This window comes from Gekko japonicus, unplaced genomic scaffold (genome assembly GCF_001447785.1).
Source record: "Gekko japonicus isolate JY-2015 unplaced genomic scaffold, Gekko_japonicus_V1.1 scaffold2233, whole genome shotgun sequence".
NCBI classification, from domain to species: domain Eukaryota; kingdom Metazoa; phylum Chordata; class Lepidosauria; order Squamata; family Gekkonidae; genus Gekko; species Gekko japonicus.
Genome location: NW_015170957.1, coordinates 12694 through 38167, shown reverse-complemented (window position 1 = coordinate 38167; position 25474 = coordinate 12694). Strand labels below are relative to the sequence as shown.

The 25474-nt window shown below is 43.2% G+C and overlaps 1 protein-coding gene across 1 annotated transcript in view; it reads right to left on the bottom strand.

The window, feature by feature from the left end:
- Positions 1-9029: 9029 nt before the first annotated feature.
- LOC107116894 (chromosome unknown open reading frame, human C12orf50) overlaps positions 9030-25474 on the bottom strand; it is a gene marked incomplete at its 5' end in the record, with an annotated part of 25781 nt that continues 9336 nt past the window's right edge. The window contains 6 exons of the mRNA XM_015418917.1: positions 9030-9055; positions 12103-12192; positions 16883-17086; positions 17269-17376; positions 19336-19443; positions 21463-21570. Of these exons, the coding sequence (XP_015274403.1) occupies positions 9030-9055; positions 12103-12192; positions 16883-17086; positions 17269-17376; positions 19336-19443; positions 21463-21570 (644 nt within the window). The remainder of the gene's footprint in view (positions 9056-12102; positions 12193-16882; positions 17087-17268; positions 17377-19335; positions 19444-21462; positions 21571-25474) is intronic.

The following is a 25474-nucleotide window of genomic DNA, read 5'->3' as shown; positions in this document are numbered from 1 at the left end:
CCCCACCCCTTCCTTCCTTCCTTCCTTCCTTCCTTCCTTCCTTCCTTCCTTCCTTCCTTCCTTCCTCTCTTTCTCCAAACCCCTCTATCTATCCATCTACCTATCTATCTACCACCCACCCACCCTACTTTTCTAGGGCCCACTGTCTTCATCCACAATGGGCTTTGCTCCCTAGTACTTTAATAAACAAATAAATAAATAAAACGTCTGTCCAGCTTTGTCTGTTAAAGAGCTAAGAACAACATGGGGGAGGGCCTCAGTTTTGATGGGCAAAACCATGCAGGGTGGAAAGATTGAAATCCTTTCTCTGCACAACATCCCGGCAACAATTAACCTGCAATTTCCTTTTAGCATTGCTGGGAAGATTATTAAAAGGATTAGAAAGATTCTTAGAAAGACAGGAGACCAAACATAAGACAAGGGTCTTATTATCATGTCTGTGTTTGAGAATGTTTTTGGTTTAATATAAATATGATGGGTTATATTTAATTCAAAAACATTAATTTTAATATTATGAAAGTAGTTTGATTCCATATGATGCTACTGTTTGTTGATATACAAACTTAATGCACCTAAGGTAGAAATGTTAAATTGTATATATTTTTAATTTAATTATATGCTTAATGTATAGAGCACTTGGGAGCCAAATTACTTTTATGTCTTCATAAAAATAATACATCAAACAAACTTGGAGATTTCAACTGTAGTCTGAAGTTTCATTTTCTTCTAAAACCAAGCAAATTTTAAAACACTCTTTTAGAAAGACAAATGGCCCAGTACGGCAAAAGTGACCTGGTAACAAGCATTTTCTATATCCTAACCAAACCTACTTTGTCTGATAATGTTGCATACTGTGTGTATGCACATGCACACATGTGTATATATAAACTTTAAATAATAAAAGCCTCCTATTCTTTATTATCAAGATAATGCATGGGAATTATTTGAGTTCTATATGTGCTCTAATACTGCCCTCTAGTGATTATTCTCTAGCAAAAGTTTTGGAAAAGCATTTTTTTTTCCATTGCTTTTACTTGCAATGAAATATTTTTCTGCAGTGAAAACATTTTCTTCATCAGAACTTAATAATTATTTTAAATAGATTGTTTCTTCTAATAGCAAACTTGATAGTCTTATGCCTTTTAGTAGGTTAGAAAAATGGAGCCCCACACAGTAGAATCATAGAAACACAGAGTTGGAAGGGGCTATATAGGCCATCTAGTCCAACCCCCTTCTCAATACAGGATCAGCCTAGAGCATCCCTGACAAGTGTTTGTCCAGCCACTGCTTAAAGGCTGCCAGTGAGGGGGAGCTCACCATCTCCCTGGGTAGCTGATTCCACTGCTGAACAACTCTTGTTGTAAAAAAGTTTTTCCTAATATCCAGCTGATACCTTCCCGCTCTTAATTTAAACCCATTATTGTGAGTCCTATCCTCTGTTGCCAACAGGAACAGCTCCCTGTCCTCCTCTAAATGAGAGCCCTTCAAATACACAAAGGGTGCGTTCAGATGTGCCATTTGATCTGGTGTCATGACAGTTCAGCAACAGATTTTATATGCACGATCACACAGTCCACATCTGGCCCCTGGCCCCAGCTGTTGGTTTCCAACTCAAAACCCTTTTAACCTGGAGTATTTTGTTACCAGGTCCCAAAGTGGTGTTTTCTCAGCTCTCCCGTTTAAAGCCGCAGTTTTGCCTGTGTGATCACTCCTCCGGTGTCAAACCACTTCTGATGATTTAAACCCCCTCCCCGCTCAGAAGCCTGAGGCTTGCGCTTTTGGGCCACCATTTTTTTTGTGCGTTGGCAGTATGCGCATAAGCCAGTTTCGGGCAAAATGTTTAAAGGGAAGTCTTCTGTCAAAGTGGTGAAATCACGGTGCTCTGCGGAACTGTCAAGCGAAATCCATGATTTGCCCTAGTGGCTCTGCACATGCACGAGGATAAAAATTTTTAATTTCACGGATGAACAGTCACGTACATGTGCAAACTGAGAAAAAAAGAAAAAAGAAAAACCCGACACACGTTCCCATGTGATCGCGATTGTCCAGAGTAAAAAAAATCGTGTCAGAACCAGACCAGTTTAAACCACTCTCAGCACGCCATTTGAATGCACCCAAAGAGAGCAATCATGTCCCCCCTCAAACTTCTCTTCTCCAGACTAAACAATCCCAATTCCCTCAGCCTTTCCTTATAGGGCTCAGTCTCCAGCCCCTGATCATCCTTGTTGCTCTCCTCTGCACCCACTCCATTCTGTCCACATCCTTTTTGAAGTGAGGCATCCAGAACTGCACACAATACTCCAGGTGCAGCCTGACTAATGCAGTGCACAGTAGGACTATCACATCTTGCGATTTGAATGTTATGCCTCTGTTGATACACCCCAAGATCGCTTTAGCCTTTTTTGTTGCTGCATCATATTTAACTTATGGTCCACCCGTACCCTAAGATCTTGTTCACACACTGCTACCCAGAAGTGTATCCCCCATCATGTGTGTTCCTCATTTTTGTTACCTAGATGTAGAACTCGACACTTATCTTTGTTAAATTGCATCTTGTTCACATCGGCCCACTTTTCCAGTGTGTTCAGATCTCGTTGAATTCTATCTCTATCTTCTGGTGTGTTCGCTGCTATTCCCAATTAGGTGTCATCTACAAATTTAATGAGTCACCCCTCCATAACCTTATCCAGATCATTTATAAAAATAGTGAAAAGTACCAGGCCCAGTAGAGGCAGGGGTTTCTGCATACCCAGGGAAGACTCTCCAGGTTAGTAAAGTACGAAGTTGAAGAACTGTGCCCCCCCCTTACACATAAGTGGGTTTATGCGCAATGAACAAAAACCCCTCCAGGAGTCATGGAATTTTAAGGGCAGGTGAGCATCAGTTAAAGGGAAAAGTGAGAAACACAGAGGGACGGGGAAATGGCCTAGTCAACCCCATAGCAGCTTATAGTTTCCTCGCAGGGGAGAAAAGGGCCAGGGGATAAACACAGTGAGATATGCATCCCACAATCCTAATTCTTCCAGTCTATCAGTACAGAATGCTGTAAATGTTTTAAAGTTTCAAGTGTTTCGACGTTAAACTCTTTACTTCCAAGCGGTCAGAGCCCTTAAAATTTTCACATCCTAGACTGGCAGTTTGGGGGCATTTATTAGGATCAAAAGGAAAATACTTAAACCTGAATCTAATTAATCATACTCCCCACATACAGAGACTCTTAAGTTAGGAAAGCTGAAGAGACAGACAGTTTATAGTATCCTGAAAAGGGTATGCTTTCATTTGTGAATAAAACTGAGATTGGAGGGTGTGTCCCATCCATCAGCTCTAGCTTTCTTCTTCACAAATGCTCCCATATAGCACAAATCAACTTCCCTTCCTCTCCCCACAACAAACACCCTGTGAAGTAGGTGGGGCTGAGAGCTCTGAGAGAGAACTGTGACTGACCCAAGGTCGCTCAGCTGGCTACATGTGGAAGAGTGGGGAATCAAACTTGGTTCTCCAGATTAGAGTCTGCTGCTATTTAACCACTACACCACAGCTGGCTCTCTGAGACAACTGTGTCTCTTGCAGGCAGGTCTAAACCCCACAGCTCTGCCAACCATATAAACTGAAAAGTACGCAGACGGAGAGTGATTTCAGCAAAGCGTACTTTATTCGATCAGGAACAAGACGACTTTGGCTGGCTCGCAGGCCGGCTTATATTCCCCGAGAAACCGCCACCCAAAACACACACCCCCCACTTCCCAATGGGTTATTTACAGTGGCTGAGAGTCCCATAGGCTCTCAGCCGGGAACCTAGCCCCCTGATTGGAGCGGGCTAGGATCCGCATACTCCATTGTCTCTTGGAGCGAAGCTCGACGTTTGTGCCTGACCGCGTGGAGCCCAAGCAGGCCGCGCGGTCTGGACTGGATACATTACATAAACCAACTGGTTCAGCTTGTTCCAGGGTTGTTTTAATATCTCAACCCACTACTGCTTTTGAACCAGCCACTGTAGAGATGCCAATGAACAACTGCTTGAACTTGCAGTTATTGGCAGGAGGCAATGTGTGGCTCCATGCAATGCAAAGTTTATCAGCCAGTTTTGGTTAGCTGGCCAATCTGTACCCACAATTCCCAGTTTATTTATACATAGCTTATGAAATGCCAGATGATTTATTCCCTTTCATCATAAAGCCAGCCATTGAGAAAGCTGTTTTGGGCTGGGTAATCCTACAGAGAAGTACCAAAGCTCTAAATAGGCCTGGATAATGACCTTCTGTATCTCTGTTCCACAGACTAAAACTCTTCTGGCAATATGAAGACAACTCATTCTTCTATTAGCCACAATTAACCTTTACAGTGAATAATAGGTCCCAGCTAGCAAGCCAATACTTTCTACACATGGGATCTTAATATTGTTCAAGTTATCACTATGCAATAGTTCTTTCATTGAATTAAAATTATGCTGAGTAGTTAGTAATTGTGAGATTCCACACTTCTGCTTGAAAAAGCCCTAAGAATATTTTTCCACTAATAGGAACTATGCATGAGACCTCTTTGAATTAAATTGTAAATTGCTTTGGGCAATCTAGATATGCGATATCGCTATAGAGCAATGTGGCCTAGAAATCCAACAATAGAGAGAAGAAAACTATTTCAACTTTTGACTTCCCTATTTGAATATTGAAATATGCTCTTTTCCATTTCCTTGGACTCAGAGCTCTCACAGTGTCTGTGTCTCTTAGGTATCTTCCCAGTTTAGGGTCCTTTTATGTATACTGAACTGTTTGTATAACTTTTTAATAAAAAGTACAAGCAAGTTAGAATGCAAAGTTTGTAAAGGTCTCTGGACAGTTACTAGGGATTGAGAGAGCAGTCTAAGGGGACAGGCACTTCCAAGTACAAATGAGTCCAGGGTTTATGTCTCCAGAGGCCTTTACACTTTAAAGGCAACATAGATATGGAAATTAATGGTAGAATCGTATCCCTGATTGGAGTAGACTTGTTCATATACTCATTTACATCAGTAGAGCACAATGCTATGAAAAACCAATTGGCATAGTAATGGTCTTGCAATGTTAGGAGGCACGATTGGACCAACCTTTACAATAGTGGAACTTTACAAGCTAAAAGGAGAAAACCAGGCAAAGCTGATGGCATTTTGGATAAGGAGGTGGCAGTGTGGATCTTATGCATACTCAGAAGTAGTTCTTACCCTGGATAACAGTGCGGTATGCCTCTAAAGGAGGTAGATTCATTTGAATCACTTGTTTTGTAGACAATGGAAACCTCAATGCGACTGTATATACCTTCTCCTTCTATGCTCCAAGAGCCACAGTGAAAGACAGAATTCTATTTATAGAAAATCATAACAGGGGTATAAAAGACCCAACAAAGAAATTCACATTTGAAGATTGATAGTCTCTTACTCTGCCCTGTACCTTTAGAACTATGATCTTAAAGGGGATTAGACACTTCACCCAAACAACAATTACCCAACTGCCCAGGTAAACACTGCCAGCAAAAAAGATGAAGGACAAATGATATTTTTCTTCTCAGAGACCTTACTGGTAGCATACAGGACTTCACAAACAAACATCCACCAAGAGTCTCAACTCCACTGTTGAACCAAGCTCCATGTGTGGCTAAGAAAGGGAAGGGGCTCCACCAGGTGAGAGAAAGCAGAACCTTGAACTTTCTCTACCCCTCTCCCACCCAACGTAACGGTAACAGTAATGGTTCCCTTGCTCGAAAGCCAGTCGGATCCGACTCTAGGGTTGCGGTGCTCATCTCCATTTCAAAGCCGAAGAGCCAGCGCTGTCCGAAGACGTTTCCGTGGTCATGTGGCCGGCATGACTAAACACCAAGGCGCACGGAACACTGTTACCTTCCCACCCAAGCCACTTTCCAAAAAAAGAGACAGGTTTGCTGAGTACTGAAACGCCTGTGGTCACAGAATGTCTCCCACTTCCTCCCCTCCTTTCTGTAATGAGTGGAAATGAGTACTGATTTTGCAACTTTTCTTTACTCGACAGTGATACACACAGAGGTCACAGGTGAGTATATATTATGCAGAAACAGATAGGCATAAATACCCATAGATGTAGGTACAGTTCATGCATATCTGAAATGACTCATTGTTCATTGTGTAACCTCAGTTTGTGGGTTCTGTGGGGCAGAACTTGGAATGAATCTTGCAGTAATCCAAAGAGAATAAAACATTTTTACTTTTCACTTAACATCATATTATGTAACAAAAACATAGAACTCAGTAGTAAAACAGAAAAGTGATCTTTTGAAGTCTAAACAATTAACTTTCCCCTCCTTTCCAGCTTGCCACCCCTAAAGCCCTTCTCTTTCCTCTTGTTGATGGCCCAGGAGCCCTCCAGCTGAACATTCTGTGCACTGGCTTTGGAGATGAGGGTCCCAAATGATAAAGAAGAAGAGGAGGAGGAGGAGGAGGAAGAGTTTGATTTATAGCCCTCACTTCACTCGGAGTCTCAGAACGGTTTAAAACTCCTTTCCCTTCCTCTCCCCACAACAGACACTGTGTGAGGTAGGTGAGGCTGAGAGAGCTCTTTTGAGAACTGTTCTTGAGAGAACAGCCCTGAGGCTGCAATCATACGTACAATTAGACCCGGCACAGGCGTGAATGCCGGGTGGATTTAAAGGGCACAACCAGACGACATCTGGGAAGCGCCCTGTAGCTGTCGGCAACACGTTCTACTCCACTGCAGAAGTGGAGTTAAAAGACACTGGGGAAAATCTGGTGGTAAACGGGTTGAGACTGGCCACGGACGAACTTTCCCCTGTCTGATCACTCCAGCATGCTCTCATGGCGTTGGGATGATCTGAAGCCCGCAGCTTCAAAGGAAGGTGTGATGTGCAACTGCGGTAGGGTTCCCAAATCCCCCCGGGGGGCGGAATTCCCCCCGCTTTCGAGCCCCGCTTTCCGCTCCCGCAAAATCGGGGCCCGGGGGAAACCCCACCCCCGCGTGTGTGTCACCCGGAAGTGACGTCGCATGCTGGGGGCGGGGCGATGCCATTTGAGGGGAAAACAAAGAGTTTTCCCCTCAAATGGCGTGGCCCTGCCCCAGGGTGTGACGTCACTTCCGGTGACGCTCCAGAAGCGCGCACACGCGTTCCCGGCCGGCTCCTGGAGAGACAGGATGCTCCCCCGCCGGTAAGATTTTTCTATTTGGCAACCCTAAACTGTGGGTCTATTTGCCCTGCTCCCCACCCCCCTGATTTTTCTGGCATGTGTGACCACACCCTGAGAGAATTGTGACTGACCCAAGGTCACCTAGATTAGAGTCTGCTGCTCTTCACCACTACACCAAACTGAACTTCCCATTGGATATCATAGCCCTTAAACAAGGTGTTAAGAGCCAATGATTAAGGTTCAAGTTCCCCAGCAGGGCAGTCTTGTTTCCCTCTTCTGCTTTCCACACACTCTACATCTAGAGGCTCCACCCCTTCCTGGCTCATTCTATTCCTAGCTAGGGGTTACAATTGTAGGACCAAAGCCAAGGAGAACAGTAACTTCAGAAAGCATACCAACGCACACCCTTCTGGTATTGCTACAATACTTACACTGTTTTCCTTGATGAGTGAAGATGCAAACACAGACATAAGGGGACTTCTCAAGTAGCTGAATGGGGAATGGGGTGGTGGCATACAGAATGGAACAATGCCTATTATGTGTTGAAGTTGGTACCATTATTTATTATTCCCCCCCCCCTTGTTTCTCTTGTCTTTCCAGGCTGCACTACCACACATAAAAATTCCCACCCGCAGTGCTACAGAGATTACAAGCAAGGCCAGTAGCAGTACTGGACAGCAGTCCCTCCCAGGGGTTGTAAAGATTGCCTTTATAGGGCCTCTGAAACTTTTCAAAGTATATGTCAATTGCCTACGTTGGAGATGATGTAGTACCCAACCTGGGTATGAAGTGACAGCAAAAAGTGTTCTGGTGTAACTGTCATGAAACTTTTTCAGGGACAGAGGCTCTACACCAACAAAATGCTTGGCAGCTCCATTCCTCAAATTTCTGCAATCCTAATTGCATTGTTTATTAGGTCTATTATCCTACCGGTCACATTGATTCACACTGTGTAATTGAGTCTTAGTGAGAAAGACGGACTATAAATAACAAATAAATAAAGGATTTTACCATCACTAATAACAGAAGTCTAGCAAGACCTCTGTTATCTCACAACACCTGCAAATGGAAAGCAGAAACAGCCTTTCAAAGGCTTTCATGGTCATTTTGCTTGAGATACCAAAATGTAAACTATAAACTTAGAGAGAGCAAGTGACTGAAGACTTCATTTTCCAGTCTGTTAAAAAGTGGCCAAATTGGGTAGCATCTCTGCACCATTACCCTGTCAGAATTGGGTAGCATCTCTGCACCATTACCCTGCACAAATCAACCCTAACTCTGACAATATTTCACTGGAATCACAGCCCTTCCCTCCCCCAACATTTCTGCTAGTTATGTCATCGTGATCACAAGCCCCCTGAATAAGCCTTGTCAGGCGTGCTGATCCAGACACTGTTCTCCCAGAATGAAGAAAGGCACCTGCTTGTGCAGACATCAGTGTATGACAACACTCCAGTGTAACTCGTAGAAAAGGGGGAAGTACGTTTCTGTTTCAAAATATAGCAGGAGATCAGAATTACCATGTCTAAAATCTTACTAATATTATCCTCTGAAGTGGCTGAAAAGGCTAAAGATGTTTTATTTAAAAAGATTATATCCAGTTTTTATAGCACTATTAAGTATTTGAAACAGTTAAACTTTTAAGCAATATTGAACTTCATTAGGGAATGAACTCATTCAGAAACATATGCCTCATTTACATATTTTAATGTATATGTTTTAGCAGCTCTGCACGTTCTGCAATTTATTCTTATCATCTATGGCTCTTCAGGTTAATATAACCATGGTCTTTGAATTAGCATTTCCCCCTCTTCTGATGGTAAACTATAAGAAGAACTTCATGTCGCTTCTTTTCTTATCTTCCCTCTCCTTCAAACCTCCTTTTTTATCTGCTTCCATTTCTTCTAGGCTCTGAAATTAACACACACAAAAGTCTGAAAGCTTGATGTAAATGTAACTGGCAAGCAAAATATGAAAACTACTGTTTTAAGGTATTCCACATTACACGTCCTTAGTTAATCAACGACTCTGACGGCATTAACAGTTTCAGATCAGAGATTTTAGATGCCTCCTGCCTCCCAAAATACTTCCTCCATGGCTGCTGCTTCTGCGCCATCTTTAGCTGCAAGAAGGCACTGAGTGCTGGGCCTGCCTTAGGCCTCTTGTCCACTGGGTCAACAGGGTCAGCTGTGGCAGAGAAGAGGACAGACCTCTTCCCTCAGGTCCAGAGTGGTCCCAGCTAACCCACACCCAGCCAGCTCACAAGAAAATGGTAGGGCTATGGGCAGCAGTACTAAAACAGCAGGCAAGGGCCCACTGGTCCCATGCGTAGCCATGACCATCCTCTGACCCTCTTCCCCTGTGCTGAGTACAACAGGTGATTCTGATGGCAGCAGGAAACCAGATAATCAAGGTGTTCCATGCTATGCTTCCTTAGTTAAACCAATTACACTGATGACAATTTAAAACCAGAAATACTAGTAAGAGTAGTTCTATTAAACTTACTGGAGCAGCACTAGAATAAGTGAATGGGACCTTATGTGATTCAGCAAGATTTGTGCAGTCACTTATAAACCATTAAGCTCTGGCAACCATAATTAGTTTTGAAAGTGGGGTTTAAAGACGGGCAGGAACAGCAATAGTTACTATTAATTGAAGCTAAGTATGGTAACTAATTATGGCTGCCAGAACTTAATGGTTTACAAGGTAACACACTAATCTTGCTGAATCATATTGGTACCATCTGGAATAATAGGACTACTCTGGAATAAAGGAGTTGTCACTTTCCATAGTGAATGGAATTTCATCAAGGCTGGATACATACTCTAGTATCCATATCTAAGCACATTTCCTTGGAATGGAACCCCACTAATTTCAGGGAATCTCATTTCCAAATAAGCACCCATGAATTCAAGTCCTAGGCTGCGGTCACATGCGCCAGTTGAAGTGGAGGGGAAGCGAGGCTATTCCCTCCGGAGGAATTTGACACGCAGTTGTGAGAAGCTGTGGGTGCAGTGATCAGATGCAACTGTGGGTGAGTTTTTTTCTGTTTGTTTCCCTTGCGCATCAACGAGGAATTTCACCTCCGCACTGAGGGCCCCCTATGGAGTATGCAATGATGCACATACTGCGAAAGGGGTGAAAAAAACTTGGCACGGAGTCAGGATGGCCTGATCAGACCATCCTGACAGCATGAGAGTGTGCATGAGTGATCAGACAGGGGAAAGAATGCCCATGGTCCGCCTTATCCGGGTAACACCAGACTTTCCCTGGTGTATTTTAACTCTGCTTCCATGGCACAGCAGCGCGGGTTGCCGATGACTGCGGGACGCTTCCCAGATGTTGCTGTCTGATTGCTGATCACAGCCCTATACTAGCTTTACTATTTTAGTATGTGAATCCCAATCTTATGTGTGTTAGGCTCAGTGGGAAGTAACATTCCTTGCTGAATAGAAATTATTCTCAAGTGTTCATGGGGTACTTCATAAGCTTTATATTTTCTGCCACTTACAGGCACTGGCAGCAACTGTTCAGAGGACTCTTTGAAATGCTATTCAGTATAGGAACCACCCAAGTTCTGTTGAAAGACACTGTTGCACAAGAACATGCTGAATAATGCTGTTCAGTTAACTGTAATGGACTTTGAATGAAGCTGCAGAGCACTTTTAATATTGCCAGAGTGGTGTGGATAATTATGGAGAACATCTATATAATGGCTGGTGTTGAGTTGGGGCAGCTGCCAGGGCCCAGGGAAGGTACAATGGCCCACTGCCAGTGAGCCACCTGCCCACATGCCTCCCATACTGCCCAACTGTTCAGCCTTCCTCCATCTGCTTGCTTGCAACCCTAACCCTCATCTATATGATTCTGTACAGTAGTCATGGTGTACACAGAGGAAGCAGGAGAAAGTACCATTAATCAAAATATATATTCTATTGTTCATGGCTGCTTCAGTTGAAAACTCTTATTTATTTCAAGAGAGAAACCAGTTGTTTAACCAGAATGTTCTTTTATCAAATGCTGACTTAAATAGTCTCCCAAACAGGTTTTATGCTCACCCTCCAGTTACAAAACTGAAATCTGGCCATGCTTGTAGCCACAAAAAATTAGGGAAAAACTAAACAATATAAAGGAAGGGGCTTTTCCCCACTGTTTCATCAGGTTACCACATGGCGCCTGGACACTGGCTAGTTGGACAATTATCACATTTCTTTTCCTTGTGATTCTGGGGTGTTGGCTCAGCTCATCTGACCACTACAAGCCATAAAGCAGCCATGCACATCTTGTGATAATCCCTTGATAGATAAAACAGATCTGGGAATCGTATGGTAAGTGTGGATAGCACCAATGGGGGGGGGGGTGCACAAAATGCCAGCTAGTATGGAAACTAGAAGCCAAAGGCAAAGCTTCCCAGGAGCCAAACAGAAAAGAGTGGGAAGGTGCGTGGGCTCAATGGAATGAAAGAGAAGTGTCCAACATTGCATGATGGAAGCATCAAATAAAACCAACAGGAGTAGTGAATGGAGAGAATTCTTTCATGGTCTGATCTTGACCCTCATCCAGCAGAGATGAAAAGTGATAACCTCCTATGCAGCCAACATTTGGGCGGACAGAAAAAGGAGTTTAGATCTACCTCCAAGTTCAGGTATCACATGATAGTGTAGACTCAAAAAGAGCCCTTACCTTGATCCAGTCTGTCTAAGTAAGGAAAGATGCTGGAACAAAATCTATTCGCAAGTAGATCTCAGGCCTGAGGGTTTTGCTCCTTATCCAGAGCAGTCTGGGGGACAAAAGCATCAGCTCTAACACTTCCCATGTTCTCCCCTCCTATCCACCAACAATATAAAAAACAAAAATTATCTACACAATAACAACTTACCTCTGTGAATCTTTCACTACATTCGAGTATTTTAGTCTAAAACAGTACAATATAATTAGTAATATAACACTATAAATACCTGAATGCATTTTTTCAGCTTTTGTGTATACTTTAGTGTGCGGGCTTCTTTTTCTCCAAGCTAGTGAATTATATGCTGATGTGCATCTCTCTGTAAAGAAAAATACAGCTTGCTTTACATCTTTTCCCCATCTGTACTTCTCCTTCTGTCACTCTCGTTAAACAAACAAACAAACATACACGCTGTCAGCTATGGTATTACTTGACATCACAGGAATTGCAAATCATTTTGAAAAATATCCTAACCCCAGAGGAAAATATATTCATTGGATGTAAAAAATTAGTTGCAATGCTCAAATACACAATGCCACCTGGGCAGAATTATGCAACAAACAGATGGGGCAAAACAACAAGGGGAAAACAAATCTGTTGGATTGAAGGTATTAATTAGAAAATGGTTATACATCTGCAGGATTAATTCTTTGAAGTGAAAATATGTATTAAAAGGGTGGTGGTGAAGAGTGCCGTCAAGTCGCAGCTGACTTACAGAGACCCCTCATGGTTTTTCAGGGCCAGAGACGTCCAGAGGTGGTCTGCCATTGACAACCTCTCCATGGTAACCCTGGACTTTCTTGGTGGTCTCCCATCCAAATATTAAACAGGTGAAACCCAGCCTAGCATCTGGTATCTGATGAAATCAGGCTAGCTTGGGGTATCCAGGTCAGGGTATGTATTAAAATAAATAGCATAAAACAAAGTGTTTTCACAAAATCAGGACTGAACATTTGTTTAATAAAGTATAACCCTGCAAAACACACTTAACAATATGTATATATTTTTTCTTTACAATCCTGGCAAGCATGACTAACACAGCACGGAATAGGGAAAAGTACTATTTTATTCAGAGGATGATCGTACCTAGAATTGTATTGCTGTTTCAGTGGAGAGAAACAATTTGTACATGTTTTCCTGTTGTTGTTGTTATTTGGTTAATTTATACCCTGCCCTATCCCACGAGACAAAAATTCAAAGGTACACATGGTCTGTCATAGACAACCTTTTTTTGCTATACTTGGGGGTATGGATTTTTTTTTTACATTAAAAATGTAGAATGTGGTATTTTACAAGAGTCTTGAAACACCAGTCACTGAGATCAACATAATGGCACAGATGCCATATATGCAAACACACAATACAGTTGCTTCTTAAAGTTATCACAAAACATTAAAAGCATAGAATTAATCACATCCAGAGCCTTTATGACATATATTATGAAAAATATTTTGCTATTAACTCTGCAACAAAGACAGCTTGTATTGGAGACAGCCTCATGGGATTTTCCTAGCTAAAGTACCCTGTGCTTCATTTGCAAACCCTCAATATCCCTTCCAGTTCTCCATGTCAGTTATTTATTCATTAATTAAAATATTTATAGGCTGCCTTTCCTCACAAGGGGACTCAAGGCAGAAAATATAGGGAATGGACAGATCTAACCTCCAGTGGTAGCCCACACTAGAGTGTTGGAGCAAGAACTGAAAATCCTTTGAAACAGGCCACCTCAGATCCAACTTCTCTGGTTGAGGGTAAAAAAAGAAGGACCAGAACTCATGACTGTGATTTATGGCTCCAGCACTACTTGTAGTTCCATCCAGTCTGTTCACAAGGTTCCCATTCTCTACCCTGCCTTGACTTCAAACTCACACTTCCATGGAGTTAAATATCTCATTGTGCCCCATGTTCTACTGGTTCCCTTGATTTGTGCCCACTCCGTATGATAAATCACCTCAGCTCTACTTGATCTTCTGACTATTGACAACTCCTTGGTCCTGACCCTGAGCTTGGCTTAACCCTGGTGCCTTTCTTAGACCAGATTCTATCCAGGCATTCTTTTGTCCTTCAGTAGGGCCTGGCCTTACTCCTGCAAGTACTGTCGTTGCTTTAGAAAAACAAGGTAAAGTACATGAAATTGGCAAACTTTATAATTCCTAGCATATCTCTGCAAAAGATGACTGAAGGACATTCATATAATGTGTACAGTGCTTAGCAAGTATGGGTAGGAACAGAGCATGATCAGAACAAGATCACATTACCAGACTGGTGCACCAAGACTTGAGAACAGAAGAAAATTACAAACATAGCCACAAGTATTGTTGCCACAGCTCACACTTGTTACTAGGCATGTTCCAGTGAGACTGTGCACGGTACAAGCAACAGAAGCTACCTCAAAATGTTCTTCAACAGATATGTAGCAAATCTACTATTTAATTGTTTAAACATTTAATAATAGGTTTTTTAGGGGTAGGGTTACCCTGATAAGGCTATCTGGCAGTGGGTTTCTTTACATAATCATAAAAACTTAACTGCGAACACAAAAGCATGTTAAAACAGAATTGTAACAAAGAATTTTGTAAAGTAAGACAATGGTATTGATCAAACCTTATTCCATCTTAAAGAGTTCTTCTGTTAAAAGAACCATTCAAATTGAAGGAATGCTTCAGAGTTTGCTCAGTGGACTGTTAAGATGGGGTAGGATTCACCCCAGTGTTCTAGTGAATTTTTCATATTTTAATTTCATATAATCTGATATATATAATTGCCCTAACGCATTGGCACTTCCAGCTCTTCCATTGGCTGTGCTGTGCGCTCCATCAGCCATTGACCCATCAACTGCCAATCAAGAGTACTTGTGTGCCCTTGGCTGAATGCTGGGTCCACTCCTCTTCCCCACCCACTGTTGCCTCAGCCACTGTTCCCTGTCAGAATTAACTGCCAAAACAGCTGTCTCTCCTGACGAAGACACTTCTCCTGCTTGGCTCCTGTGGGACTAACTTTTCCCTCGGTGACTGTTGCTAGGCAACCAAGCTTGGTTCTGTCAGTAAAAAGGCAACAATCAGGAGGCCCTTTCCAGGCCTTTGTGTGGAACTCATTGGGGCCAGTCCTGACTAGGGTTGCCAGCTCCAGGCTGGGAAATTCCTGGAGATTTTGTGGTGGAGTCTGTGGAAGCCAGAATTTGGGGAGCGTAGAGGCCTCAGCTGAATAGAGTGCCATAGAGTTCACCCTCCAAAGCAGTTATTTTCTCCTGGGGAAGCGTTGCTGCCATTCGCCAGGTGAAGGCTGGAGATCACTCAGAATTAAAACTGCTCTCTAGATGGCAGAGCTCAGTTTCCCTTGAGAAAACGACTGCTTTGCAGGGTGGACTCTGTGTCATTATATCCTGCTGAGGTTGCTTTCCTCCTGCTTGGGTCCCCACTGTGGAGAAAAACTACTACTACTATTCCTAAGTAGAAGCTGCAGGTGGTGGCAGGGAGATGGAAAGCTGAAGTCAGAGGGGCAGATAAAGGTAGGTTGATGGTTGGCTGGGAAAGGTAGGGTTGCCAACTCCAGATTGGGAAATTCCTGGAGATTTGAGGGGTGGAGCCTGGAGAGGGTGGGGTTTGAGGAGGGGTGGGACCTCAGACAGGTACGATGCCATAGACTCCACCCTCCAAACCTTCGTGGGGAGGGCGGGGTATAAATTAAATAAATAAATAAATTGCCTCCTGGGGAACCATTGATGCCTTTCTCCAGGTGAGGGGAGGGCGGCACTCAGAATTACAACTGCTCTCCAGATGTCAGAGCTCAGTTTCCTTGGAGAAAATGGCTGCTTTGCAGGGTGGACTCTGTGTCATTATACCTTGCTGAGGTTGCTCCCCTCCTGCTTGGGTCTCCACTGCAGAAAAAGACTGTACTTTTCCTAGGTAGAGGCTTCAGGAAGTGGGGAGAGATGGAAAGCCGAAGTCAGCAGGGCAGATAAAGGTAGGTTGATGGTTGGATCAGAAGGAGATAGTGTTGCCAACTCAACAGTGGGAAATTTCTGGATATTTGAGGAGTGGAGCCTGGAGAGTGTGGGACCTCAGACAGGTACAATGTCATAGACTCCACCCTCCAAACCAACCAGTTCCTTCTGGTGAACCATTGTTGTCAATTTCCAGGTGAGGGCTGGCGATGAATCAAAATTACAACTGCTCTTCAGGTGGCAGAGATCAGTTCCCCTGGAGAAAACAGTAAGCTCTGTGTCATTATATCTTGCTGAGATCACCACAGGAAATTGTGGCACAAAGCCTCTTTCTAGAGCTCGTTGTATTTATCTCCACAATGGGCCTTATTCCTAGTAGTACATAATGTCATTGGATTAGTTTTGTGATCTCACAGTGATTATGAAATAAATCGCTGTACTCACATGATTGGCTGAATGTAACACAACTTCTTTATTGCAACCAACTTCTGACTAACACAGAAACCCATACTGGAACAGAAAAAGATGCAGCTCAAAACCACATTCAAATACCCTGGGCCAATGCCAAGTCACCCCTGAATGGCCATAAAACAGTCATAAATCTATGCAGACAGTACCATGAAACTGAGAGATCAAAGGAAGTGAAACTGGCATGCAGTGTGGAAGCTACCATTAAATCTGACAATCAAAGAAAGTGAGAGAGACATGCAATGTAGAGGAGAATTTCTGTTCCAATGTGGGTTTGGTAAACCAGCAGAGCGAATGCTAGATGCAGAATGGGCCTAAGAAAAAGAGAACAGTCCAGGGGGGTGGAGTTTTCCGCCAACCCCTAATCATCTTCCAATTAATTCTTTACTATCCATTTTACTACAATTAGCTCTACCAACTCCTTTCCACTAAGTGAATAGCCTAGTTCTGATGCAAGGAGCATGTCTCTGCTGAGGGAAGGCTTCCCCCATCAGAGCAGCAGGGCTTTTCACTTACTGGGAGTCATAGGATCAAGCCCGTTAATAATAAGTTTCCACATACCATATCAGGAAGAAATAAAGAGAAGCTAAGTGCCTACCTGCAGGTAGATTGATCTTGGACTCCTTGGTGGCACCGACTTTATCATAGGTAAGATTTGGTGACCTTCCAGCGACTGCAGAATTCAAGGAAATGCTTCTCCCACTGGCTCTCTGAGAAGGAACATAAGAAGTATTCTCAGCATTCTTGCTTTGATCATTTTGATGGCAATTCCCTTTACCTTTAGGGTTTGAAGTATGTATTGCTGCAAGAAATAATATAAGAATCAACATTATCCCCAGACTTAGGTACTCAGTGCTCAACACATACAGGAAAGAACAAAATACAGCTTTTCCTCTTAATAGATTGCATCTGATAATAAACCACAGACAAGTGAATTATTACTCATGCCATTTTTGAACCTATTAAAATTGTTTCTCAAAATACCTTTTCCAATTAATGGGGCAGACAGGCTTTTGGGTTCCTCGGACATCCATTTCTTTTTCCTTACTCCTTTAAAATGATGCTTCTTTATCCCTTCTGCATGGCTTGTAGCTAAAGAAAACACAATACGGCTACTTTAATTCTAAGAGAATAGTTAAGGACTCTTGTCATGTTTTTAATCCTTCCTCCCCATATTATTTCCTGACTTACATCCTCCTTTTCCCAAAGCTACTTTTGTTCATTGTGTGGGAAAATAAGAGTTCCCCATCCCACCTACTGGAAATACAGTCGCTTCAATACAAGGAGTTGTATTCAACCAGGTTTTCTGCTAGAGAAAAAGGGAAGGGATGATTCTCTTTGACCACCAAAAAAACTATGTTTAGGAGTCATGAGTCCTGCATAGACAAAAGGCAATTGGGGCTGCATTAAGAGGGGGGATTAGGTGAAAGTGAGTGACTACGTTGTCTGGATCCAACTCACTGATTTAAAATGGGAAATATAGAAAGGATTAAAAAATTCCTCCCTCAGAACCACTGCTGTGCCAGGTCCCCTCATCACTCTGGTGGGAGCATTTGGGGGGGCATTCCAGGACATCCCCAACATGATAACAGCACCTGGAAGTGACATCATCATGTCAGCAACGTCATACCGGCAATGCTCTAGTTTGAGGGCAAAACTCTATGGTTTGTAGGCAAATTTATCATAGAGTTTTGCCCTCAAACCAGAGCGTCCCTCACAGCATTCCTGGTGTGATGACATCACTTCCAGGTGACATCACCACATTGGGGATGTCACACCAGGACATCGCTGATTGGGACTGGGGTTTCCCCCGCTGGCCAACTGGCCAGCAGCCCCAAAAAGTGAGGGAACCCCTGCCCCAACCAGAGGACTGGCAAGCCTAGCTGTGAACAATTCAGAGCCTCCCCTTGGCTGCTTCTAAGTAATAATAAAAATGTCAGGAGATCTAATAGTAGTTCTGCTATGTAATGTATACTTTGGCCTTAATTTGCAATGCTTCTCATGTCACTTCATTTGCTCACCTATTCTACATACAAGCATCATCTTAGGATAGGTGAGCATGCAAACCAGCTCAGAGACATCACACAACATAGAAATGCCCCAGCTGCAGACTCCTAGTGCTTTGTCAAAAGATGTTGCAACTGAAGCCACTGGAAACAGCTACCCAAATAAGGAACGGACATTTCAATTACATATGTAACATATTAAAGAAAGGTAGGGTCTCCTGAACTTTACACATCTGGAACCTAGCCCATAAGACTGGATATTCCTGTCAGTGCCTGATTCCCCTTAGCACCCTTCCATTTTCAGAGCTGCAGAAGATATTTTTGAATGACTGAACTTGAGGGAATACTATGATGTCAAACACAGCTACTTAAGTTGATGCAGAAGTCCTTTGGGGATTAGTTGCTGTGACAAATGGCACCATGTCAAACATCCAACTGATGACTTCATGCATTTAAATGCGCTATGAAAGGCGCCTGCTATGCAATACAGAATTCAGATGACAAGTTGCTCAGTGCACCAATCCTTTACTGGGCCTTTGGGAAACTGAAATGGTTCATTATATCACAGGACAGTAAAAATGATCAGCGTAATTAACTGGCTGATCCTGCTGTATCAAAATTGGTGACAAGCTTATGTGGACATCAAAGTGAGTAGAATATGCTGTAGCTAAGTGTTAACTTTGATAAGAGAATTAAAAAACAACAGTACAGTTGAAGACTCTGGCACATGGTGCAGACAAATCACACAGTTGTCTTGCCCAAATGTTCATATTGCAAAAGGTAGCAAATATAATGGGTCAGAAGGTAGCAAATATAATGGAAGGACTTCTGTTCATGGACGCATAACTTCTCTGCCATAGGACTTCCAGCAACAGCCCAAAATTCTGTTCCTGGGGGGTGGGATGGGGCCCAGGAGAAGCATAATGGGAGAGTTGGAGGGCTGCTCCGGGACAGAGAAATCAGCAAAAACCACTTCTTCCCCTTTTGAGCACAGATGTGTGTGTTTTTAATGGAGTTTTTTTTTAAAGAGATGAGAAATCAGCACCTTTAATGTTTGAACACTTCAGCATGGTAAGTCCTTTTTCTCCACTGAACACTTTACTTTGTAATCCTCCAACAAATATTCTTCTTTGTGGCAAATAACAATCACCTCCTGCAGAGAGACGCAAAACATCGCAATGACAATAAAAACTGGAGTGCTTCAAATGCTTAAGTCAAGATGTATGCTTTTAGCATATTTGGTCATGATTGTAAAGAGGAATGGAAATTTAAAAATGCAGAAGAACCAAAGTTATCTGAACTAGCAAATTCTAATGGTCCCATCCTATCAGTCTCTGGACATCATTACCTAGCATAATGTTGGAATGCATCTCTTGTAGACACAGTGGCAGACTGCCCTTCTAAAGAGTGCTTTTCTAGACCTCTATGGTCCTTTTAGCCTATGTGATGGGATCAATACCTGCCAAAATATGGCCCTGACTTGGATAGCCCAGGCAAACCCAATCTCATCAGATCTCAGAAGCTAAGCTGGGCTGATCCTGGCAAGTATTTGGATGGGATCAGGGGTCATTTCATAGAAAAAGAGGTGCAGGAGCTTATTGGCATAACTTATTAGCATAACTTACTAGCATAACACACCGGAGGTGTGTCAGAAAGCAACACCCACCGCTCAGACTCCACTGGACTATTTTGGATTGCTAGCTATTGGGGGGGGGGACGTGCAGATCTGCCCTCACAGAGGAGGGAGAGCTTGTACCTGAATAAAACTTGGTCTTAAAGATCCCACTGGACTGTTTTGGATTGCTAGCTATGGGGGGGGGGAATGCGGAGATCTGCTCTCACAGAGGAGGGAGAGCTTGTACCTGAAGGGGGCGGGGGGGGCTCTGCAACTTACCTGGTTGCTTCTTGCTCCTTGTGGCCTGACTGAGGGCTGCTGGGAGCAGGGGGTGGGGCTTGCTGCATGTATCCACCCCCTGGGCTCCTTACTGCTGGAGCTCCGCTCCTGTGTGCTCCCGCAGGAAATGACCCCTGGATGGGAGACCTCCAGAGAATATCAGGCCAGAGGCAGGCTATCAAGTCACTTCACTGAATGTCCTCCATTCCCCAGTAGCAGTTGCCAGAGGTTGCCATGGCTTCCAGGCATGGGCACACACACACACACACACGGACACACACTGACACACACATACAAATGCAAAATTTAAAAAAACCCTGCCCAAATATGTGCCAGCTTTAGAACAAATGAAGAAGCTATATTTCCTCTAGCAAAGAAGCAGTTCCATATCAATCTGCTTTATTTGTCCACAGCATTAAGGACTCTTGTCTTGTTTTTAATCCTTCCTTCCTATATTGTTTTCCTGCTCTACATCCTCCCTTCCCCAGCATTCTGCTGTGGACAAATGCCTTACCTCCATATACTGAGCCTTCATGGAGTTGATGTCACCAAATACATTGTCGGCAATCCCATATCTAGAGGGGGGAAAGCCACAAGTGCTTTCAGCAATTTATTAGGGAACATTTGTGTGCCTTATTGTTTTGAACACAAACATTTCATCATGGAAGACTCTTACAGACTTAGTTTTTGTGGTTAAAGAAATGTTCTCAAACAATAGATATTATTATTCCCTAATAATAACTGACACTACCTGCAGCTTTCAGGAGCCTTCCCCCCTGTGGTTTCCATTGTTGTAATAATGACAGGGATTTTTATTTTTTTTACGTTCTATCCTACTTCTTTTCAATTACCTGCCTCTGCATAGCTACCCTGGACTTCCTTGGTGGTCTCCCATCCAAATATGAACCAGGGCCAACTCTGCTTAACTTCCAAGATATGACAAGATTGGGCTGGGCCATCCATGTCAGGGCATGTGTATAGTACACACTATGTTTTCCTGTATGTATTATCCTATTATGTAATTTCTGCATTGTTTTAAAAGCCATGTTAACGCTCATGCTTTGTTTCAGCTTTGTTATGATGATTATTGGATGTACCATTCTATTGACTGCAATGATTTACACTGTGTAATCCGCCTTCAGTCTCCGTGAGAAAGGCAGACTATAAATAACATAAACAAATGAATTAAATAAACACGGTTCAGAGTGCATGCTGTACTTACACAGATATTCACTTCATTGTCTGTTAAAAGAATGTTAATGGTGCAAATATCTTTACCTCCATTTTCAAAGGCACTAAGATTGGATCTAGAGTTACTGTCTAGTGATGCCATAATCTCGGTTTGTCTTTCTATATTAAACTTTGATGGAACTGCAACACCATCACCTAGGAGGACAAGAGACAAAATCCATAAACGTATTAAACTTGTGGGAGTTTTTCTGATCTCCATTGCCATGGCGCCAGAAAATACATAAAAACTACACCTCAGACACAGACTCACCACATGATATTAGACACTCTCAACACCCCCACCACCTCTGCAATACCGGAGTAACAATACTGGCTTTAATACTTTACACAGTTATTACAAGCATTGCTGAAATAATTAATGTGAAAATTACTCTGTAGGTGATAAATATTTTAATACCTGAGCTTAATTCCAAATTCACATTAATAGATTTAGAAGGATATTCTGAGGTCCTCCCGCCCCCCCACAGCTCCTACAAAATTGATTGGGAAAATCCTTGGGCCAAACATGCTAACTGTGTAGATTTACAAGTAGTTCTGTAAGTGTTTTCCATCTTGTATCCTGCAATTTAAACAGAGGAACCAGTGCAGAGGTAGGGAACTTTTAAACTCCCCCCCCAGACATTTTCCCACCAAAAATCACCACCCCTGAGCAATGTTCCCTCTAAACTGTGGAGTCTTGTGAGCAAAAATTCTACTTTGTGAGCTACTTATAAGAACATAAGAGACGCCAATGTTGGATCAGGCCAAAGGCCCATCCAGTCCAACACTCTGTGTCACACAGTGGCCAGAAATACCAGTGCCATCAGGAGGTCCAGCAGTGGGGCCAGGACATTAGAAGCCCTCCCACTGTTGACCCCCCCCCCAAGCACCAAGAAGACAGAGCATCACTTGCCCCAGAGCCCCTAGCTATACCTTGTGGCTAATAGCCACTGATGGACCTCTGCTCCATATGCTTATCTAATTCCCTTTTGAAGCCGTCCATTCTTGTAGCACCCACCACTTCCTGTGGCAGTGAATTCCATGTGTTAATCACTCTTTGGGTGAAGAAGTACTTCCTTTTATCCGTTCTAACCCGACCGCTCTGCAGTTTCATGGAGTGCCCACGAGTTCTTGTATTGTGAGAAAGGGAGAAAAGTACCTCTTTCTTTACCTGCTCTTTCCCATGCATAATCTTATAAACCTCGATCATGTCACCCCTCAGTCGTCTTTTCTCCAAGCTAAAGAGCCCTAAGCGCTTTAACCTTTCCTCATAGGGAAAGTGTTCCAACCCTTTTATCATTCGAGTTGCCCTTTTCTGCACTTTTTCCAAAGCTATAATATCCTTTTTAAGGTGTGGTGCCCAGAACTGCACACAGTATTCCAAATGAGGTCTCACCATTGATTTATATAGGGGCATTATTATATTGGCTGATCTGTTTTCAATACCCTTCCTAATAATCCCCAGCATAGCATTGGCCTTCTTTATTGCAGTCACACACTGTCTCGACATTTTCAGTGAGTTATCCACTACAACTCCAAGATCTCTCTCTTGCTCAGTCTCTGCCAGTTCAGACCCCATCAATGTGTATTTATATTTAGGATTTTTGGCTCCAATGTGCATCACCTTGCACTTGGCCACATTGAACCCCATTTGCCATGTTGACGCCCACTCGCCCATCCTTGACAGATCCCCTTGGAGTGCCTCACAATCCTCACTGGTTTTCACCACCCTGAACAACTTTGTATCATCCGCAAATTTAGCCACTTCACTGCTTACTCCCATCTCCAAATCATTAATGAACAAGTTAAAAAGCAGTGGACCAAGTACTGATCCCTGCGGTACCCCACTGCTTACCACCCTCCACTGAGAAAATTGCCCACCTACACTCACTCTCTGTTTTCTATGAACTAGCCAGTTTTTGATCCATAAAAGGACTTGTCCTTCTATCCCATGATTTTTGAGCTTACTTAGGAGCCTTTGATGAGGAACTTTATCAAAAGCTTTCTGGAAGTCAAGGTAAATAATATCTATTGGATCCCCCTTGTCCACATGTTTGTTCACCCCCTCAAAGAACACTAACAGGTTAGTGAGACAAGATCTTCCCTTACAGAAACCGTGCTGAGTCTGCCTCAATAGGTTTTGTTCATCTATGTGCCTACTAATTCTTTCCTTAATAATGGTTTCCACCAATTTACCCGGTATCGACGTCAGACTGACTGGCCTGTAATTTCCCGGATCTCCTCTGGAACCCTTTTTAAAGATGGGAGTGACATTTGCTACCTTCCAATCCTCAGGAATGGAGGCAGATTTTAAGGAAAGATTACATATCTTTGTCAGGAGATCTACAAGTTCACATTTGAGTTCTTTCAGAACTCTCGGATGTATGCCATCTGGGCCTGGTGATTTTTCAGTTTTTAAGTTGTCTATCAGTTTTAGGACCTCCTCTCTCATCACCTCAATCTGACTCAGGTCTTCCAACACCCCTCCTGAAATCAGTGGTTCTGGAGTGGGCAAGCACTTCTCATCTTCCACAGTGAAGACGGAGGCAAAAAATGCATTTAGCTTCTCAGCCATTTCCCTATCATCCTTCAATACTCCTTTTACCCCTTGGTCGTCCAAGGGCCCCACTGCCTCCCTGGCATGAAAGTTGTGAGCAAGAGATTTGGCTGCTGCATAAATTAATTTGCTCTTTCCTGAGCTAAGACAAAAAGGTGTGAGCTGGAGGCTAAGAAACTTTGAGCTGGCTCACACTGCCCCTGAGCTGCTTTTACCCATGAAATTGAAATCTTCTGAAAATATATTTTCTACCTTCTTGGTCAAAATATTTCATTTCCTTTACAATATTTATTGCCCACTATTTTTAGTCCAAATAAGTGATTTAACTATAGCAGATTCAACTAGTTACCCATCAGAGTTGAATATGTTGCTCCAAAGACAATTTCAATGAACTGCTCATAGGTTGTCTGAATGCTACACATTTAGTTTGAAATTGCCATGATTTGTTCAATCTGTTTTAACAGAGACATACATACGATGTTATCGGCAATTCATAGGGCTGCCAGTTCCATATTTAGGTAATTCCTGGAAGATTTGTGGGTGGTTCCTGGGGAAGGCAGAGTTTAGGGAGGGAGCTCAACAGGTATGTGATACAGTTCAGTCCACCCTTGGAAGATGCCTTTTTCTCCAGAGATTACTCTCTGTAATCTAGAGATCAGTTGTCATTCCAGGAAAACTCCAGGACACACCTGGAAGTTGGAAATCCTAACAACTTGTTGCATTCTGCAACAAAACAAAACATGTAAAGCAAATGCAAACATGTAAAGCAAATGGAGCACCAGGCAGTCTACCGGCAGAGTGTAGATATGCGGTAAAGGGGAGCACAAGCTGTTTAAAGAATAAAATCAGTTTATTAAGAACAGAACAAACTTGGTAAGAAAGAGAAGAGAGAAAGAGAAGTCTAACTGTCTAACTCGCTAGGAGAGAGTCAGCAGACTAACAGTTCTCAGCAGGAGCAGGAAAGAGCCCTAACTGAGCTAATCAGGTAGGGTTGCCAGTCTCCAGGTGAGGCCTGGAGATCTCCCGCTTTTACAACTGACCTCCAGCTGATAGAGATCAGCTTCCCTGGAGAAAATGGCTGCTTTGAAGGGTCGTGTCATGAGTACTGCCGAGGATGAGCTCCCAGCCCCAGCAGAAGTTCTGAGTGCTGCTGAGGATGAGCTCCCAATTCTGGCAGAAGCTACACCTGGCCCCAATGAAGCCGCAGAGGCTGCTCCGGTAACAGCTGAGGCAGAACAATGCACGTCAAACAGCCCCCCTGATTCACCCCCACCGGTGGCCTGTTTGCGAGATCAGCACCGGTGGGATTTGGCATCCTGACGGTGAGAGGCGCGCCTGTGCAGCAGGCGGTCTCTCAGCCCTGAGTTCTAAGAGGAGCCAGAACACATGTGCTGTCTGGTAATTGACAACAGCTCAGAGGAATATTTAGCTCCTCACTCTCAGTCAATCCCTTGTGTTAGCAACTAGTCAGATTGACGACGATCTGCAACCACATCGCCGGTG